Below are 19720 nucleotides of genomic sequence, written 5' to 3'. Positions count from 1 at the left end.
TTTCCCAAGCCGTTGTAGCCGTTTTTCAGCGTACGGGAAACCCGGCCGTTATACGAGGAAAAGGTGTCGCGCGCGTTCGTTCTTTCCTTCCTTCCTTCGTGCGCGCGCGCCGCTCCGCCCCGTAGCCAGACACTGGAACCCGGAAGTGCTGTTCGGTCTCTCTCTCTCTCTCGCTCGCTCTCTCTCGCACCCCAGTGACACCGCAGCGGACCCCATGGAGGGCTTCGCAGCACCGCTCGGGAGCTCTACTTGAACAAGGGAACCACGGTAAGGACAATGTTGAATGTCGCGGAAACACCTTTCTTTCATTAAGCGTTCGCGTGTAGCGTTCATGTGTGCCCGCGCGCCGCGGCAGAGTTTGTAGCACGGGTTTCCTTGCCGTGTGTGCAACTTAGTCTTAGCGGCACCGGCGACCGCGCGTCTCGCGCCGACTGTGTTTCTCTCTCTCTCTCTCTCTCTCTCTCTCTCTCTCTCCCCCGCCGAGCGACGGCGCCACCCGCTGCCCGGTCGGTAGCGAAGAAAAGGAGCGCGAGGATATATGCGGTGCAGCCAGGCGCGCGCAGTCTCAGTCTGTGTGTCGGAGCAGATTGGCTGCAGAAACGAGCTGCGAAAGTCGTGCGAGCGATCGCTGTGTATGAGCTCGTGCTCACCGGTTCCGCTGCGGGTCCTCAGCGTCACACACTGAACGTGCGGCGCAGCACCGGCTTCACGCTTGTCAAGTGTGTCCTGTGTCGCTGCGCTACGCTACGACCTGCTGTGTGACTGTCCTGCGATCCGGCAGCTGCTCCTCTGAACTCCTTCGGCGAGGGATGCAGTGGCGCCCCCCGGAGGCGCGAGGCGCCAGCTGCTGCCACCTCTGCTGCTGCCCAATGGCCTCGTGCGGCCGGGAGGAACCTCTGCGGTTCCCCTCTCAGAGAGCGGTGTGTGAGCAGCCAGCCCTGTGTGCGAAGCGCAGGGTTTGTAGGGTACGCAGGTGCTTCGCTGCGGTCGCCTCCCGCGCACCTCTTTGGGTTGCGAACCCAGGGGGGGGGACGTGCGGCCTCCGCGAGCCGCGTTCGAACCTGCGCCCGAGCTCGGCCGCTGTTGGGCACCAGCGCTACCCGCTGTGCGCTCTGACCCTCTGAGGGTCGAGAGAGAGAGATCTGAGAAGTGCAGGTACGCTGGCACCGTGTGTGTCCGTCCGCACCTGGTCGCTGTCGCTTCGCTGCGGTGACACGCCTTCCCTTCCCCCGCCTGCTCGGACGACAGCGGGAGGCGGCCCTGCGAGGAACGCGGACGCACCTGGGGGAGGAGTCACGGCGAAGGTGATTAACGGCAGAAAGAATGATCACCATGCGGCTCCCTGCCGTTCTGCTCCGTCCTTGTTCTGTGTACTCTGCTTTCACCGCACTCCATGGTATTCCGCACTCTGATTGGTGCGGCGCTGGACAGCATGCGCGGCGGTATGGAGTGGAGCGAAACGCGGTTAAAGCCCTGCCGTGGCCGAGCCCAGCCCCTCGTATTGACACCCTCCTCGACACACAGAGTAGCGGAGGTGGAAACGGCTCCATTTGCCCGCTCTGCTCTCTGTGGGACCAGCGGTGTCACTGCCTGCGTGAAGTTTACATGTTTACATTTGCGTTCGTTTAACTGATGCTCTTTTCCTAAAGTACTTTGTTATTTACCCATTTATACAGCTGGGTAATTTTACTGCAGCAATTTAGGGTAAATGCCTTGTTCAGGGGTACAACAGCAGGAGGTGAGACTCGATCCTGCGACCTTTGGGTCCAAAGGCGGCTGCTCTTCCTAACACTTGACACTCAACTCTTCCTAAATCCAGCCCTCAGGGATCAGCAATCGGTGCGGTGTTGGGTCACGGTGGTCTGGAGCCTGTTACTGAAACACAGGACACGAAGTAGGGTACGCCCTGGATGGGATGTCAGTCCATCGCAGGGTGATCTCTCTCACACAGACTGAACTGGGTTCGAACCTACCTCCAAAAACCCCAGCCGTGAGCCGAGAGTCACCATCGTCACCCGCTGCTGTGCCCCCCATTAAGGGTCACATTTTGTGTCCCGTGAGTTTGTGTCCTCCCTGCAGTGAAAAGTCACTTCAATGTATTGGGGACAGCTGGTCATGCAGTGGTTAGAGCTCCTGTCTTTGGACCCAAAGGTCACAGGTTCGATTCCCGCCTGCGACTGTAGTCCCCTTAAGCAAGGTACTTACCCTGAATTGCTCCAGTAAAATTACCCAGCTGTATAAATGGGTAAATAATTCTAAGTACCTTAACAATGTAAATTGCTTTGGAGAAAAGTGTCAGATAAATGAGTAAAAGTGAATATTTCTGCCACGCAAGAAGCCAAAGAAAACCAGATAATTGCCATAAGAGAAATCGTTCTTAGGCCGTGTTTCATGTTTGATACTGTATACTTTGTAATGAAAGTGTCCTTCACACAGCCAAGGGTGGTCTCTTAGACTGCTGTCAACTCCAGGGAGCGAAACGGGCCGAGCCGGCCAATTACCGTGCTCCCCTAACGAGATGGGCTCTGAACACACCCGTTACGGCGTGTCTGTCCAGGAAGCGCACTCCGCGGTCCTGGATCCTGTCTTTGGAAAGGTTACGGGGCAGGAAGTGCTGTCCAGACTTTGACCTTCAGCAGTTCTCGTCCCGCGTTCAAGAAGGTGTCCTGCGCTCGCCGCTCGGCACGTCCAGCGTTCTAGGAAACGGGGTTAAACGAGTTGTGATTAAATCGGACCGTTTTTTTGCGAAGTTTTCAGAAGGGTGAAAGCAAATGGCAAAGTGGCACTGGGCAGATACAAGGCACATGGTGCAGTGCTCGGAGATATTAAATTAAGAAAGATTTTTCTAGAAAGCATGAACTAAAAATCACACGAAGAATACCGTACTCTCCAGGGTTTCACGGATGAGGGTGGGATGACTTTTGGTCTTGGTCCGCAGCGAACGGAAATGAACGGATTGCAAAATTTGAACATTTTAGCATTACCCCGCTTGGGGACTGCCGTGGTGGTCATTGGAGTGCTGCTTCCTGAGTTTTACACAAAGTCTCGCAGAGAATTTAAATTTGCTTCCCCTGGCAAGAGATATCAGAGAGTTGGAGCTGCACGGAGGATGACATCTCTACTGTTCCTCCCCTCTGTGCTCCTCCATCCCCCAGGGAAGAATGCAGTCTTCAGCGCACCGCCTGCGGGATGTGGAGCAGCACCACCCCCTGCTTGGGCCGGAGGACGAGCTGGACGGGACGTCCCCGGAGGACGGAGAGCGCATCTGGTTCATCCAGGACAGCTGCGGCATGATCTGCGCTGTCATGACCTGGCTGCTGGTGCTCTACGCCGACTTCGTGGTCACCTTCGTCATCCTGCTGCCCTCCAAGAACTTCTGGTACGCCCTGGTCAACGGGGTGACCTTCAACGGCCTGGCCGTGCTGGCTCTGGCCTCGCACCTGCGCACCATGCTGACGGACCCGGTGAGCGGGCAGGAGGGCTGCGCGGGGGCGTGGGGGTCTCGGGCTTCGGACGCTCCGTCGCTTACGGGACCCTGACTTCCCTAAACAGGGGGCCGTGCCCAAGGGCAACGCCACGAAGGAGCACATGGAAAGTCTCCAGCTGAAGCCTGGTGAGGTCATCTACAAGTGTCCCAAGTGCTGCAGCATCAAGCCTGAGAGAGCCCACCACTGCAGGTGGGAGTCGAACTCGCGCCGCACCGCCAGCTGCCTTCACCTGGGGCTACTGGGAGGGTTCTCCATGTCTTCCTTGTGAACACAGTGATAGTGACAATGCATTTTTAAAAAATATATTTGTTGTTGGGAAGCATATTCTATACGCTTTACAGGGTGAGCTGGTCACACGCAACTGTCGTCCTTCCCCTCCATAAGTTGCTGCTCCCCTCTACAGTAAAGCGGGCGGTGAAAGTGGACACATTCCCTGCAGGGGCCTCTGTGCCAGCGTGTGCCAGCTGCTCGCCGTGGCATCGATTCCTCGGGTCCGAGTGACGGATCCTGTGTCGGTTTCGGGCCCCCCGGCTGATACGGCACATCTCTCTTTAGCTGAATTTGGACTTTGGAAACATAATGACAGCTTGTTAACCGCGTTCCTCTGCTGAGCTAGCAGTGCGGTCAGAGGTCAAAGTGGGCAGCTGGCTCGCGTTCAAAAAGTGGAGGACGCAGCGAAGGACAGAGCGGGTTTGTGTCGTCGGAGATGCGCTGTGGTGCCCTGATGCCCTTGGTGTTTTTTTTTTTTTTTTTTTTTAAAAACTCCAGTTCCCTCTCGAGGGAAGCTCCTCTGTAGCGCTGCGGTGAACAACTTTTCCCGTGCTGTGTAATTCGTACCAGTCGGACACCGACAGCTTGTCGGAGCACATTTATAAGGTGCTGTCTCGCCTGACAGCGCTGTGCTGACTTTTCTGCTTATGCCCTCCCCCCCCCCCACTCCTTCTCCAGCATTTGCAAAAGATGCATCCGGAAGATGGATCACCACTGTCCCTGGGTCAACAACTGCGTGGGAGAGAACAACCAGAGGTTCTTTGTCCTCTTCACAGTGAGTGCAATCGAACCCTGCAGCCAGCATGTGCGTAGAAGAACACGTCTGGTTATTTACTCCACTTACCGGTTAGCGGAGGCTGTGCAGAGCCTGGAGGGGTGTGTCTCATGTTACTGGCACATAGTGAAGAGAACACAATTACTTTCATTTTTTTTACTCTGCTCTTGACACGACACCAGGCAGTTCAGCGGGACAAGAGGCAGCGGGTAAAGCAGCAATTACTAAAGTGATGGTTGCTGGCTCAAATCTCTGCTTTAGTGCCTTTTAGCTGAATTGTTCCAGTGAAATGTCCAGATGTTTAAAACTTCTTTACGGTTACCCTTTGTTTATCTTTACATTTATTAATTTATCAGATGCTTTTCTCCAAAGCGACTTCCAATGATCTCCATGTAGGGTTATCAGCCCACACACCTTATTCATCACCGTGACTTACACTGCTAGATACACGACTTGCACAGGGTCACTCATCCATACATCAGTGGAACACACACACTCTGTCACTCACACACTATGGGTGAACCTGAACAGCATGTCTTTCGACTGTGGGAGGAAACCAGAGCACCCAGCAGAAACCCACGTAGACACAGGGAGAACGTACAAACTCCACACAGACTGAGTGGGGATCGAACCTATATCCTCTCGCACCACCCAGGCGCTGTGAGACAGCAGCGCTACTCGCTGTGCCACCGTGCCGCCCTGTTTAGCTGAGAGGGCTACTTAAAATGTTAGACAAGCAGCTTTTTCGACGATTCACCCATGTACATGGCAGTGTTTTACTGTATCCCTTCAGGGCAAGTACGTTTGGTCATGGTCAAGAGATTCTAACCAGGAACCTTCAGCTGTCAGTATAACAGACCTAAACACGATGCCACCTACTGCCCCATAAATACTTCTGAACAAAAGCATGAAAACATAATGGCATTCCTAAAAATTTGGCATTGGGAACCTGTTTTCTCAGTTTTCCTGCAAGGAATTTTATGTGTGTGTGCATGTGTGTATGTGTATGCACACAGAATGAGCACGAGTGTGTCAGCCTTCGTCCTGATGCCTCTCTCTCTCTTTTCTCTCACGAGCTCCTGCTCTCGTCTCTCTCGCACAGTCTCTTCTTTTCCAACACGCAGTCCTTCCGATCTCTCTTTGGTCCTAGAATATGGAAACACCCCTCAGTAACTCCGATTCTGGAAACAACGGGAGAAATATTGGGTCCCTTCCTCTCTTCCGAAGGTTGCTGCACATGTTACCTGCTCATTCCTGCTTGGCTTTTCTGGCTCTGACAGATGGACTTGTTCTGGGAGGGAATGCGGAGGAGCAGGACGGATCGGCGCGGAAGAGGCCGTGAGAATAACTGCTCCGTGTCGTTCCCTTTTCCTCCTCTCTCTGTCCACAGATGTATATCGCTCTGATCTCCAGCCATGCCCTCACTCTCAGTGGCTTCCAGTTCTTCACCTGTGTCAAAGTGCAGTGGAACGGTGGGTGTCCCTCATCGCTCCCGCACTCCTACACGGGGTTTGCCGCTGTTGTGCCCTGAAGCGCGGAGCTTAACCCCCGGTTATCGTGTTTCCTCCCGAACCCCCAGAGTGCAGCGACTTCTCACCGCCCGTCGCCGTCATGCTCATGGTCTTCCTGTGCCTGGAGGGGCTGCTCTTCCTCACCTTCACGGCCGTCATGTTCGGCACACAGATCCACTCCATCTGCAATGACGAAACGGTGAGCTCTGCTCGACACGCGCACACCCGCGACGCGGCTCGGTAAGCGCCGGGGCCTCGTCGGTCGAACCCCTGTTGCTGCGCTGGGAAGTCAGAAAAGCAGTCGGGGTCGTGCGTCATCGCGCACGAAAATCGGGAGCTTTTCGCAGACGTGCTTTAACGAGGTCTGCCATGGAGTGGTGAAACGTAACGGCTCTTTCAAGTAGTTGAGTCTTATTGATCACCGGATGGAATTTCAGTCATTGCAGGACTCTAGGCAATGGTGGTGAGTCACCGCTGGGATCTCGCGGCGATATCGGAACGGCTCTTTCTCCGTCTCTAAGAAGCGCGGCGAGTGTCACGGGAAGAAGTACGTCTCTGGGACACAAATGGCAAATTCCAGGGTGGTAGTTAGAGTGATTCTGTTGAACCTGAAGTCCTTGGGTTCAAACCCCGCCTCCTGCTGTAGGACCCTTGATCGAGGTTTTTACCCTGAACTGATGCAGTGAAAAAGAGCCAACTGTATATCTGTATTGGCAGTGCAGCCTCTCTCAACTGGGCCGTTTGTGTGCTGAAGTACAGGAAATGGAAAAGGCTCTGAGAGCCTCCTCTTGCACTTAAATACAGCAGTGTGTCTAAAGGAAAGTTGCTCCACAAGAATGACAGGGTGGGAGCAGTTGGCACTACATGTGGCACACCCAACAACGGGCATTTCCTGCGAGGCCCTGGGAGGCCAGCAGGAGCCCTGCCCTTTGGCCCTCTGCCATACTGCCGCCAACACCTCTGCTTTGGCTCCCTTGGCACCCAGGCACGATGTCGCACGATAATGGTGATAATCCCACATATAAGCAAGATGACAGAAGGTTTGCAAGTTGGTTTAAAATCTGTATTTTGTGTTTTCATCTGTGTTTCTCCACTGTAAGTGATTTCTCGCAGGGCTGATCGTAAGTGCCATTTCCTCTCAGGATTAGGCTTGGTGAAATCACTTCTCCCCATTACTGGAGGTGTAGTCATCACCCAGCTACTTTGGCAGTTTTGGAGGAACTGGAACAGGAATTGGAGGAACGCAGGCTGACCCCTCTGTGTTTCCTCTCTGCAGGAGATTGAGCGGCTCAAGAACGAGAAGCCCAGGTGGGAGCGGCGCATGCGCTGGGAGGGCATGAAGAACGTGTTTGGGGGGCAGCCCTCCCTGCTGTGGATCAACCCCTTCGCAGGACTGGACCTGCGGCGCTTGCCGGCTTTACGCTCGCGCCGAGGCGGGCCCGAGTTCTCCGTGTGAGCGGCGGCCCGTCCTCCGCTCGACTGCGGCTCACCAGCCTCGCTCCCCTCCACCCGCTCCCCTACCGTCTCGCCAAGACACCTTGGCTCCCCTTGTGTGGGCGCACCGCAGGGGGCGCTGCCAGGGGGACTTGCACCTAGGACTGCTTGACGCGGGCAGCTGGATCTTGTACCAGACGCCCTCTACGTCATACACCTGCGGATGTGCGCGTGAACATATGCACGGACGCTTTGTTCAGTTTTTGGAAGAGCTACAGTGCAGTGCTGAAAACGCACCGACACCTGTATGAACCTCAGACTGTGGACCTTTATGGCATTAATGTGATGTAAAGGGGACAGATGCAGTATTCTTGCAGGGGAGAGGGATGAAATGTGGCTCACGGGAGGCTGGCTCATTTGACTTTTACCTTGTATTACGTCGGCCGGCCCTCATCCTGGTGATGATCGGGTTCCGCGCACTTCTGTCGCAGCCTCGTTGGCTGCGCAGTTGGGCATTTAAACCACTTTCGGCACAAATGGATTGTAATCAACGCAGTACTACGACGCTGCAGCGGCTTTCTCGCGGGATGTGAAATTACACTGCGATCTGGAGCAAAAGCGAGTATCTGCTGAGTTAAGCGCTGAGGCTGAAATGCTGTCACCGCTGTCCCAAAGGTTACACGGCAGCGTGCGACTGCTGCTCGGCCCACCTTTTAGGAGATTAACCACTATACTTATGTCCTGGGACAGTCGCTGCGGTGGACGACGCGCTCTCTTTGTTAACGCCGTCCTGTTTTTGTTACACCGTATTTCCTTTTTCTTCAAGTTAATGCAGGAGAGTAGCGTTTAGATCCTCACATAATTCAGAGAAAAGCCTTCCGCTGGTGTGTTAAAGCTCTGTCTTGCGTTTCGTGTTTAGGCGAAGAAGAGCGTGAATAGCAGTTGGCAGCTAACAGCACCTCGCCGTTAGGTGGTAAGGCTGCTTGGCTGCTGCCGGCAAAACTGGGCTTCCCCGCCGCTGTTAACGGGACCACTTGAGCGCACAGCGCTGCATTTGGCAGCCTTCGGGAGGTGCTTCTGAAAATCTTCTTCCGGGAGCCTTTAAGTAGAGAAATGCTGCAGAAGAGTTTTGGAAACAAGGCCAAAAGCCTCGGGTCACAGACGTAGCGCCGAGAGGCGCGGCTCCATGCAGGAGTTTCCCCGAAGAGATGCTGCACGTCTGCATAGCTTCCCCGGTCTCACGCCTGGTCTTTGTAACCTCACCGTCCAAGATCGCAGACGGAGCAGCACCTGTCACGCGGCCTTAACGCGCACCGCGGACACCGCGTTGCGTCAGGAGCTGTTTCTGTCCCACAATCCGCATCCGCGGTTGGGTCGAGCGAGGTCGCTACGAGGCATCCTGAAATATACGGGATGGGCGAATAAATAGGTTCGTTGGCAGTTGGCGCTCGGCAGATGACAGGATGGTGCACAAGTGGAGTCGTGGCTCGGAGCTCTGCTAGCTGAAGCCGCTGAAGTGTGGAGCAATCGGTGGCATCAGTCCTGCTTCTGGTTTTGGCGAAAGAGCCAAATGTAAAAGTACTAATGCGTCCCTGCCGTATGTATATGAATTTTAGGGAACTATTTACTTACCAAGGCCAAACCTGTCTTTCGGTCATTTAACTGCTTCTTGCACCAGTTTGGGTGCGAAGCAGCTGTTTTTATTTTGTATCTTTGCCTCTGAACAAATTCCCATGTCTTCTGGGTTTTTATGGCTTCTATCACTCGAGTAATGAAAAACTTTATAGATATTACGCAATATAGATTCCTTGGAGGTAGTTTAACTGAATTGTTGGAATGAGAATGTATGCCATGATCTGGAATGTATTATCAGTGACATCTAAACACGCAGGGAAACGTCTGTTTTAACAATCATGATATAAGCAGTAACTAAGTTTTCTGACCAGAACAGTGTAAGCTACTCGTTGCTGTGCTTGCCGTGTCATTGAAAAGTGCGTTACTGGGAACAGATGCCGGTCCTTTGGAAGGCGGCTCTTCAGATGCAGTTCTGCGTGGCCTCCTGTCCGCGGAAGGAGGACGCACATCTGAGCCAAACCACGTGCTTCGCGGATGGGGGAAACGGCAGGATTCGTACAGCGGTTATGATGGCCAATCCCGCATAGCGACAGAATGTCAAATATATGCCATATCAAGCTCTTTCATCAGAGCTGGAATCTGGGTTCTTTAAGTGTTACCTAAAATGTGGTTTAGCTGAAGATTTTTTTTAAAGAATGTATATAATAAATGGTCTGTAAATGCTACGATCGGTATGGGAACAAGAGTCATCGTATACTTCTTTCCGTTAAGGCTTAGTACAGCTCTAGTATAGCATTCAATGTGCCTGTCCTTTATCGTACTGCTCCAGGGTAACCCCCATCAATCAGTCAGCAGTATCTTTCCTCAGGGCACTCGCCCTCCTTTGACACCTGAATGTGGAATACTCTGAAAAATAAAAATCAGCTTTTTTGAAATGTTTTTTTTTTTTTTTGGTCTTTGCAGTATTTTCGTTGTTTCACGTCTCTGTGTTCGATGGGAAGGATGAAAGGAACCTCGCGATGGTTCGACTGCCCGAGCCCCGTCTCTGCGGTGCTGGTGTAGCCTTCCTATCCTCCTATCCTCCCCCCGTGACTCAAAGACAGCAGCACCTCGGGGCCTCGACCCAACCGGCCCAGTTCCATGTCACCGAAAACTTACCTGCGTGAGCGGTTCTGAACAATGGGTGGAAAATAACACTTTGAGGAAAGGTAGTAACATCGCTACTTGCAAGACGTAAAGAGTTGGTGTTTCCCTAAAACACTGATTCAGGTAAGAACTAGGAAAAAAGAAAAGAACCACCAACACCTTTTTTGTGCACTTTATTATTGCCCCACTGTAGGGCAGGTCCAGGGTTGTCGTTCTTCTTGGGCTGCCTTGCAATGGATTGGCGTCCCATCCAGGGTGTTTCTCCTCCCCCTTCAGCCTTGTACCCTGGGTTTTCGGGATAGGCTTCGGCTCGCCACGACCCCACTCGGGACAAGCGGTTGTTGACAGTGGTTGGTTTTATATTCCCAATCTCAACATTTTTACCAATCCACTGTGTCACATAAAAACATAACTACTTGCACCTTTCTTAATTTGTGTTTTCAGTTTGTGTCTCTTCTACTTTTAATGGCAACGTGAGTAATAGGAAGGTGTAACGCTGCCGTGTTCTACTCAAGAACATGCCAGGCCTCTTCACTTTTGGCTAAAAGCCATTCTTCAGACATCCCACTCCATACCTGACATCGTGTAACAGAAATAACAGTATTTAAGGGAAACATAGATTCTGAGTGTTCCGTCTCATGCTATCACAATTTCATAAGCTGGACACTAAAACAATGAGACACCTAATAAACCATTAAGGAAGACATTGTACATTTCCAAGTAATCCTATGGTAAGTATAGAACCTTAACCTGAAAAAAGACAAAGTGCTTGGTGGAAGCGGGGGTAGTGCAGTGTGGAGCCTACGGAGCCATGGATAAGGTGAGAGTGAGGAGATGATGATCATCATCATTCTGATAATCCTGAGAAGTCAGACTTTGCACGAAATGTGGTGACAGCTGGATGGCTGTGGCTCATTCTTAAAACTGAATTTTTTTTCTGTTGCTCTCATGTGACGTTGTCTTGTTTCCTTCAAGACGCTTCTTCCAAGCTTTTCCTGAACTTTCCTTTTCCGTTCAGCACAAGGAAGTTTATCGCATGCTTGTTACCCATACTTGAGTCTGAAGTTGAGACGCTGTATTCAGTAAAAGAAAAAAAAAAAATCACATCATCAGGCAGAACCGCGCAGTCAACGCACGTCGGCAGAGCAAAGCACGTGATCAAACGGATTCGGCTGCAGCACGAAGCGCTTATGAGCGCGTGTCGCGTTCACCTGTTACAGTGCGGCGCAGGCATAACAGCGTTTCATAAACACGCGTTGCAGAACAACAGACTGCACTACGCTGCCTGTTGGTGAAGCGCATGCGCAGTTCTTCTACGTCTATAGAGCAGAACCCTTCAGTGCGGCGCTGGAGGACATGACATTGTTGACCTTCCCAAAATGGCCGCCAGCGTCGTTCAAAGCGGAAGTTTTTTTTTTTTTTCTTCCCCGCGCGCTGCGTTAGTAATCATGGCGGTAAATGAGAGGGATTTTGATGCGAACAGAAACGAGAAGAGCTGTAATTCACATCTGGAGTGTATAGTGAACCGCTGGAACGTGGACTATTATGTTTATTGCGCGCTGGAATCTTTCAGGGATGGACAGTACACGGATTTTTGTCAAATTAGGGACATACTGCAAAGTAAGTGTCGTTAGCTAACAAGTTAGCAGCCAAGAAGTTTACGAATTTGTGCTGTGGAGTTTCGCCTGGGAGGTGTGACCGCGGTACACACACCTCATCGCTCCTAGGGCTTCGTTCAGCAGAGGCCACTGTACTCAGTCTTCCATATACTAGAGAGAGAGTGAGAGACGACTCTGGAACCAGCAGCACTTGTCAAGAAGAGCTGTGTGTGTGTGAGAGAGAGATTACCCTGATGGACTGCTGTCTGGCGTCCGGGGTCTACACTGAGTGCTATTACACCCTGAATTTCCAGTATACGTTCCAGACCACAGTGACCTGGCAGGTGGTTACTAATAATTCATCGATGGGTTTTGACTTCTCTCAAACATTTTATTTACATTCTCTGAAACTCACTTTTTTGTGGCTTCATCTGAGAGGGACGGATTACCTTGGCAGCACAGATTAACAGGCCGCTCTCTTCCGATTTCTTGTTCGACTGCAGACTACTGTTTACATTTACGTTTATTCACTTAGCAGATGCTTTTCTCCAAAGCGACTTCCAGTGAACTCTGTGTAGTGTTATGAGCCCACACACCTTATTGACCAAGGTGACTTAGACTGTTCGACACACTACTTACACTGGGTCACTCATCCATACATCAGTGGAACACACACTGTGGATGAACTTGAACAGCATGTCTTTGGAGTGTGGGAGGAAACCAGAGCACTTGGAGGAAACCCACATAGACGCGGGGAGAACATGCAAACTCCACAGAGGCTGAGCAGGGATCGAACCCACGTTAGTGTACGTGTTAATGGTGATGCTTCTGCTCTGCCCCAGGTCTCATGGCTCGTCCCCTGGAAATGACAGATCAGCTCAGCAGGAAGTTGCGCGTGATGCAGTTCCTTTCCCGTATTAATGAAGGAAACACACTGGGTGAGAAAATCTTATTTTGCTTTATGGCCTGCAGATGAGTCCCGCTACAGAAGGACCTGAGCCGCGTGCTACGTTATTGGAAGAACACTGTTCGGGATTGAAACGCCACTGTTATGAACAGTTCTTGTTTTCATGTACAGTTTGTGATGCTCTTCTGTTGCTCCACAGACTGCACCTTTGAATCGCAGGGCTCCGCGACACCTCTGGAGTCGGCTCTGACTGTGCTGGAGTCCCTCAGCCAGGAAACGCAGATTCCACAGGAGGACGTGGAGAGGGTGCATACGTCGCTTCGGGAAATGGTGAGATGCGGTGTTTAGCTTGTCATGGACACATAGAGGTAGAGACGGAGAGCCGAAATTATGGAACACTTGGGTGATGTGAATGTTTATGAAGTTAAACCAAATGCCTTGAGACATCAGCCTAACGTTTCACGTTTTGCTCTTTGGTTGCACTGCGGTAGGAGCTGGTCATGCGGTTCTTGATTTCACAGTTTCACACCAAGACATATTTCAGCCATGCTAATTATAATGAAAACAATGTTGTGACACTGGATGGCTAATGCACAATAAGTTCCCACACACCCTCATTATATAAGCAAAATACACATGTAGTTTTTTTCTTTTTAGCAAATACAGGTGGTCCCCGATTTACGATGGGGTTGCGTTCCGTGAAACCCGTCATAGGTCGAAAATAGTGTGGGTCGAAAATGCATTTAATACACCTAATACACAGCTCTAGTGACAGACTGGGAGGTGCAGATCGCTGCCCAGCATCGTGAGAGAGTATCGCATCGCATATCGTTTGCCAGGGGAAAAAAATCAAAATTCCACATTGGAAGTACGATTTCTACTGAATGTCTGTCACCAGCTCACCATTGTAAAGTCTAAAAAAATCCTAAGTCAAACCATCATAAATCGGGGACCAACTGTATATTATAAATATGAGTAGCGTAGCTATGGTATATGAACCTCTTCAAATCAAACACCTCTCCACAAATGACAGTGACATTTCCTGACATTCGCATATTAAACAGTGAGTTTATACAAAAATCGTTATTCGCATCTTGATTTGAGTATGTGATATGAATGAAATGTTAGATGTCATCCCTTTATTTGAATGTAAAGATGAAAGGTACATATGATTGGCCACTGGTATCTCTCAGCTTTCTAAATCCTTTTTTGATTGCAGCTGGTGGTAACTTGCATTAAGAGCGGGGAGTTTGAGAAAGCCAAGAAAATGCTAAACAAATATTTTCCGAAGGCCTTGTCTGGTGAGGTGAGTCCATGAATTACAGACGGCAAAGACATGTGAGAAGGACCATCCACAAAAAGACAAGAAATGTTTGATTTATTTTATTTATTTACTTTTTTTTGGCCGTGTTTAATGTGCCGGTCCAGTTTGCTGTAGATGGCTGTCGGCTCTGACCCACATTCATTGTGCCCTTTGGCTTCCCACAGAGACGAGTGTTGATGAGCCTGGCACAGCAGAAGTGCTCCTCCCATGCAGCCCTGGAGGAGGTCACCTATGAGGAGTTCAGGAAAGAGATGCTGCATTTCTCAGAGAGCCTGTTGCCCAGCTCTGAGCCCTTCCTTTTCAAGGTACACAGCTGAGCATCTTCTAAGTTTTTATTTCTTTGCTTTGAGGCAAAACTGAGGTGTTTTCACTGAATAAAATTGCATGTATTCTGCTGGAGAGGATGGCGCTGAGGCTCAGAGCTGCGCTGTCTCACCTGTGGCGGTGCACATTGTAAGAATTAAATGTGTCCCAGGATACTGTGGTTTCCTTCCAAAATCACAACTCAAAGAAGTGTTTCTATTGTACATTAGTGACACCAAACTGCGGTATCTGCGGTACAGTGGCATGGCGAGTAGCATTACTGTGTCATGGCACCTAGGTGGTGTGAGAGCAGGTGTATTTGATCCCCACTCAGTCTGTATAGAGTTTGTATGTCCCGTGTTTGTGTGCGTTTCCTCCCACAATCCAAAGACTTGCTGTTCAGGTTGGTTGGTGACTCTAAATAACCCATGGTGTGTGTGTGTGTGTGTGTGTGTGTCTGTGTGTGTGTGTGTGTGTGTGACAGGAAGTGTTTCACTGGTAGATGCATTGTAAGTTGTGGGCTTTTCCTAGACGGCACGGAAGCTCGTCTCTCTGAGGCCAGCTGTAGAGGAGAGCAGCACAACAAACCCAGAACCAGAAGATGGAGACTCTGAGCTCTTGCAGCCTGCAGAACCTGCAGAGGCTGAAGAACCTGCTGGACACAGGTACACCACTGTGTGTTGTTCTCCCTTCATTTTTAGTACATTCAGTCATCATCCACAGAATTAAAACTGAAAAGTTTTGACATTTTGAAGATTTGTTCATTACTGACTTCTGTCAACGGCAGTCCATATCGTGAGATTAGAACTTGTCCCTTTTCGGGACCAGGCCTAACAGTTATCGTAACTGTGTTCAACTGGCTCTGCTTGCTCTGATTCCACCTGTGTGCAGAAGGACTGTGTCAGGCCAAGCACAGTTGAAGCACAGTCTGCTGAAGGCGGCCTACTGGGAGCTGGCAAAGGAACAAGGGCTCAGCACAACCTTTGCCGAGCTGGAGGAAGAGGTCTATCAGGATGTGCTGCCTCCAGAGCCCCTGTCTCAGAGCCTCTCCACCCCGTTGGCCCTCTCCCAGGCGGGCTCTGGGAGCCCCCGAGAGGCTGCTCAGGCAGAAATGGGCCAAGAGAGACTGCACACCATTGCCAGGCTTGTTATGGAAGAGGACAGCCAGCAGGATGAGCCAGAGTCGTCGGCCAGCCAGGAAGAACCTGTGACTAGGAGTGCTCCCCAGAATTGCTCGCTGGGAGAAGGACCTCAGCTACACAGCGGGAGGAATTCGCCATTAACGGGGGATGAACAACCTTCAGAGAGCTGCGAGGAGGCCATGAGCCCTCAGGCGCTCTGCTCCCTGCCCCTTAGGCGTCACAGGAGTCGGCATGCACACCACACGTTATACCGGTGAGATGAACCAGCAACATTTGTTCCAAATACAGTATTTTAAAACAGTCCTGCCAAAAGCATTGCTTTTTAAGTAAAACCATCACAAATGCTTAAATCTTTTAGGGTAAGAATGTCTGTATTTATGTTTGTTTTTATTGGTCATTCCTTTCCCCCCCCCCCCCAGACGTTTCCCAGACAGTGATGAAGACACTTCGGACTCAAATACCCCAGAAGGCCTGGACCAGGCTAATAACCCAAAAAATTCACCATCTCCAAGGAAATGGTCAGTCAGATGTGGCTCAGCCTTATGGCTTTTATGACTTTAGTTCCAGCGATGGCTTTTCACCCAGGGCCTGTGCACATCCTCTGTTTTTCACTGTAGGCCCAGAATGTTCAAAGTTGTTCAAGAAGTGAAGGACGACTGGAGTGATGAAGAGTCCTTATTCAACTACCCCGCAAAAACTGGTAATGTTGCTTTAAGGGGCTTTGGCAAAGGGAGGTTCTCTTGCCCGAAAGGTCATTTTTCTTTGATGGAAATGAATGACTTTCACATTTTTTTTACCCTGATTTACTTCAAATAGACTCCAGACAACATGGGAGCAGTGACAGCAGTACAGGGCAAAGCCTGAAGAAGGTAAGGGATGATCTGTGGTATCAGCTAGCAAGATATCATAGATCGTTTTAGTTTTAATTTCATATAAAATGTTGCAAAGCAGTTTGTTTTACCGGAAGATAAATCAGATGATATGCAGTCTGAAGTTTGATTCTCAGTGGTGGTTGGCACCAGTAACATGCCCTTTACTTGTGCATGTGGTCAGCAGGAACATCAGTTTGATAGCATATAACCAGAAGAAACCCTCACAGTGTGTTTGGGATTGATGGTGTCCTCTTTTGTTGTTTCAGAAGTGGACAGTGGAGGAGAGTGAGTGGTTGAAGCAGGGTGTGGCAAAGTTTGGCGAAGGCAACTGGACACGCATCAAGAACAGCTACCCCTTTGTGGGTCGCACCCCCGTTAACCTGAAGGACAGGTGGAGGACCATGAAAAAGCTGAAAATGGTGTGATTAGGAAGGCGAGCACCCTTCAGGCATGCAGGGTACAGATCTTTCCAGGAAAGACTGTCACATGGATTCCAGAGAGGCTCAGGACAGCATCTAAACAAACCCTGGTGCAAGAGGTCTTTGGTTTGACAGTTTTGGTTTGTTCTCATTTGGTCTTCTTTAGTGTAACCCAGCTTTGCCAGGTGATCACTGAGTGTTAATCTGTGCAAGTCAACGCTTTGTATATATACCCTGAACATGATGCTTTTTTGAAATTGATACGTTTGGTACCCATTTCATTAAACCGTCTTCTCTTTAAATTAACTGCAAAAAATTTTGAACAGGATTGCTTTTTACTGATTTAAAAAAAAGATGTAGATATTATTCTGAGGGTTAAAAACACTTTTTGCTCTCAGTTTTTAAAAACAATAAAGATAAACTTGTATAAAATTTTTATGGAGCATGCGTTTTTGGCAAATTAAAACCACATAATAGCCTGTGGATGTGTTATTCGGTTTTTCCATATTCATGGCCACATATATTTTACATTTAGATATTCTTTCAAGGTAAGATCACTTTCCTGCAGTTTCCTCTGCTCTGTGTTGGAATAGAGGCAGGATCAGCCTTCTCTGCCCTTTTTCTGTTCCACCCCTTGCTCTGCAGGCAGGGAGGACACCGCTTGTGAATTTCCCACACCCTGCGCTGCGAACATGTACAGCGGTGTCTCTGGCCAAGGCTGAGAGGAGTTAATATTTTCCCAGCTGTATGTCTCCTCAGTCCAGGGGGATGCGATTGTGAGTGAACGTCATGCTGAGCACGATCTGCTGCTGTGTGCTCCCGCTGTTGGTGCTTCTGGGCCCTGCACATGGGGGTCCTGGAGTTGCCGACGTCAGGGCCTGGCTCATCGAGAACGAGAACACCCTGTGGGGTGCGGACCAGTACGACTTTGCCATTGTGCTGCCGGCCTCGGGAACGGAGTGTATCTGGCATTTTGCCCATCGTGGAGGACGCTTCTACCTAAATTACATGGTGAGGAGCTGCTGCATGCGCAGTGAAATGCAGCAAACGCGGAGCTCCGGGGCCTGAGGTGCACATGTGTAGATACCCATGCGAACCACGTAAGAAGTTGTACTCGGATATGCTTCACAGCTGTTTGTGGGACGTGTGCTCTTGTTTGTTCATTTTCATTATGGAACTGTTAAAATCATTTGGTTCTTGACGCATACAATCACATAGAAATGATTTATGAGGAAATATGTGAAAAATGTGCAGAATATGGAAATATATGAATATACTGCACAGTAACTGGAAAATGTTTTGAGAAGAATCCGAGAAAGGCATGTAAAGGCAATGCATGATTGTGGAAAGTAAGCATCTGGTCTGCAACCGTGTGTCAGCTCGCCTCGCTCACTGGCTTCTTCGCCTTGGCCAGTACAGAATTTCACTGGATATAATCTAACTTCTGGCCAAGAGCTGGTGCACCGCCAGCCTCAATTCCACCTTTATGTCTACAGAGAATAAATTACAGAATAATTCTGTGCTAATGAAGATTTCTTGTTTCGGTAACACCCCCCTCCCCCCGTTCGGAGGAGAATACGTAACATTTGGTAAGATGGCGGCTGCTGGCGCTTACTGTGTTTGTGTGCGCAGGTGCAGTGGGTGACGGGGGTGGCCAATGACAGGCAGCTGTCTGTTACTGTGAACGCTCCTTCGGGCCTCCTGGTTTCCACGGCCGATGATGCCACCAAACAAATAAACTTCCAGGCTCAGGAGAGCGGTAAAACCCCAGCTCTGCTACTGCCAGTTTTCATCTCCGGAGAGCGCTTGTCAAATATCAGCAATACCACACATAATACTGTACTGCACCCATACTGATGGCACTTTTAAAACAGAAACATTTAAAAATCATGGTTGCTGTCTTTTTTCGGTGCCTTAAAAATTAGTTTCCTAATTGAGGATCCATTGTGCTACATCTACATATAAGTATGAAAATCACCCTCTTCCTCTCAATCAAAAGTTCAGCGGATTCCCTTTGCTTTGTCATTCCGGAATGTAGGTTTTTACCAGATGTGTTTCAGCAACTTCCACAATCGCTTTGGGAGCATGCAGATCTTCCTCAACTTTGGCGTGTACTATGAGGGCAAAGAGGAGCAGCAGAAGCAGAAGGAGGAGCAGCAGAAACAGCTGAACGACACGCTGTCCACCATCGAGGTACGAGCTCCCCCATCGGGAGCGGCACAGGCTCGGTGCGCAGCGCTCTGAGCACTTTAAACACCATTGATGCAATTCTCATTCTTGGACACACAGTGTTACTGGCAGCCAAAATGGATCCTCTTTTCTAGGGCAGCTCCAAAAGGCTGCAGCTCTATGTGTTCCACATGTGGCGATTCTACAACTTTGCCCGCATGAGCAAAGGGAAGGACTACTACGTGCTTCTGGCCAACTGGCGCTACGTGACCTGGTGGTCCGCTGCTCAGAGCGTGGTCATCCTGGCGGCCGGATACCTGCAGCTCTTCTTCCTCAAGAGGCTCTTCCACAGCCGGACAGGCGCGAAGGACAGCAGGCCCTGCTGCTGAACCACCTCCAGGGTTATGTATGTGAGCAGTCTTGGGTGCCTCCCATCGGTTGAAGTCAGTTTTCCAAAATTCCCCTTTTAAATACTGCCTCTGAATGGGATGTTTCACAGCTACTACCTGCAAAGAATTGGTGGAACTGACAAACAGAGCTTGGAAAATGTCCCAGTATGAAAAACAAACAAAAGGACAGAGGAAAGAAGTTGTAATTGTAAATGTAATTCTCCACTATATGTGAAATACTGCCCATCCTGTCCATACTTTAGCGCTTGGTACAGTAGAAATGCTCTTTTAAACACGGATGGAGAGGCATATTAACTCTTCTGGGTCCAAATGAATACTGGCCGTTGGGAAAAATAATTACCAGCTGATGCTAATTTGCAACGTCTGTCTGGAAGGGG

At 50.1% G+C, this 19720-nt stretch overlaps 3 protein-coding genes across 3 annotated transcripts; all 3 read left to right on the top strand.

Annotated features, from left to right (window-relative positions):
• The first annotated feature begins 1263 nt into the window (after nucleotides 1-1263).
• LOC108926206 (palmitoyltransferase ZDHHC7-like) lies at nucleotides 1264-9984 on the top strand. The gene is given in 7 exon segments (XM_029253296.1): nucleotides 1264-1304; nucleotides 3156-3532; nucleotides 3534-3677; nucleotides 4437-4533; nucleotides 5924-6005; nucleotides 6113-6243; nucleotides 7321-9984. Coding segments are annotated over 6 exon segments (1005 nt in total). The 5' UTR covers nucleotides 1264-1304; nucleotides 3156-3161; the 3' UTR covers nucleotides 7501-9984.
• A 1653-nt stretch (nucleotides 9985-11637) lies between these two features.
• terfa (telomeric repeat binding factor a) lies at nucleotides 11638-17143 on the top strand. The gene is made up of 11 exons (XM_018738878.1): nucleotides 11638-11819; nucleotides 12640-12735; nucleotides 12904-13034; nucleotides 13924-14010; nucleotides 14193-14333; nucleotides 14863-14996; nucleotides 15223-15726; nucleotides 15893-15991; nucleotides 16091-16173; nucleotides 16290-16342; nucleotides 16612-17143. Exons 1-11 carry the CDS (start codon nucleotides 11648-11650, stop codon nucleotides 16768-16770), a joined length of 1659 nt encoding a protein of 552 aa, XP_018594394.1. The 5' UTR covers nucleotides 11638-11647; the 3' UTR covers nucleotides 16771-17143.
• Nucleotides 17144-17191: 48 nt separating this feature from the next.
• LOC108926288 (transmembrane emp24 domain-containing protein 6-like) lies at nucleotides 17192-19713 on the top strand. Its single transcript, XM_018738888.2, has 4 exons — nucleotides 17192-17775; nucleotides 18397-18523; nucleotides 18803-18957; nucleotides 19089-19713. The coding sequence occupies exons 1-4, from the start codon at nucleotides 17554-17556 to the stop codon at nucleotides 19320-19322; spliced, it is 738 nt and encodes a 245-aa protein (XP_018594404.1). The 5' UTR covers nucleotides 17192-17553; the 3' UTR covers nucleotides 19323-19713.
• Nucleotides 19714-19720: the final 7 nt, after the last annotated feature.

The sequence above is a fragment of the Scleropages formosus genome, chromosome 7 (assembly GCF_900964775.1).
Source record: "Scleropages formosus chromosome 7, fSclFor1.1, whole genome shotgun sequence".
NCBI lineage: Eukaryota > Metazoa > Chordata > Actinopteri > Osteoglossiformes > Osteoglossidae > Scleropages > Scleropages formosus.
The sequence above is the reverse complement of the archived record's forward strand: the minus strand, read 5'-3'. Positions and strand labels throughout refer to the sequence as shown.

Bases quoted from the DNA above. Each gene is read 5' to 3' on its own strand.
- terfa (XM_018738878.1), top strand. From the start codon at position 11,648: ATGGCGGTAAATGAGAGGGATTTTGATGCGAACAGAAACGAGAAGAGC. The intron at 13,035-13,923 runs GTGAGATGCGGT...TTTTGATTGCAG, and splicing joins ATACGTCGCTTCGGGAAATG to CTGGTGGTAACTTGCATTAA. The intron at 14,334-14,862 runs GTACACAGCTGA...GGCTTTTCCTAG, and splicing joins CTGAGCCCTTCCTTTTCAAG to ACGGCACGGAAGCTCGTCTC.
- LOC108926288 (XM_018738888.2), top strand. From the start codon at position 17,554: ATGCTGAGCACGATCTGCTGCTGTGTGCTCCCGCTGTTGGTGCTTCTG. The intron at 17,776-18,396 runs GTGAGGAGCTGC...TTGTGTGCGCAG, and splicing joins GCTTCTACCTAAATTACATG to GTGCAGTGGGTGACGGGGGT. The intron at 18,958-19,088 runs GTACGAGCTCCC...CCTCTTTTCTAG, and splicing joins ACACGCTGTCCACCATCGAG to GGCAGCTCCAAAAGGCTGCA.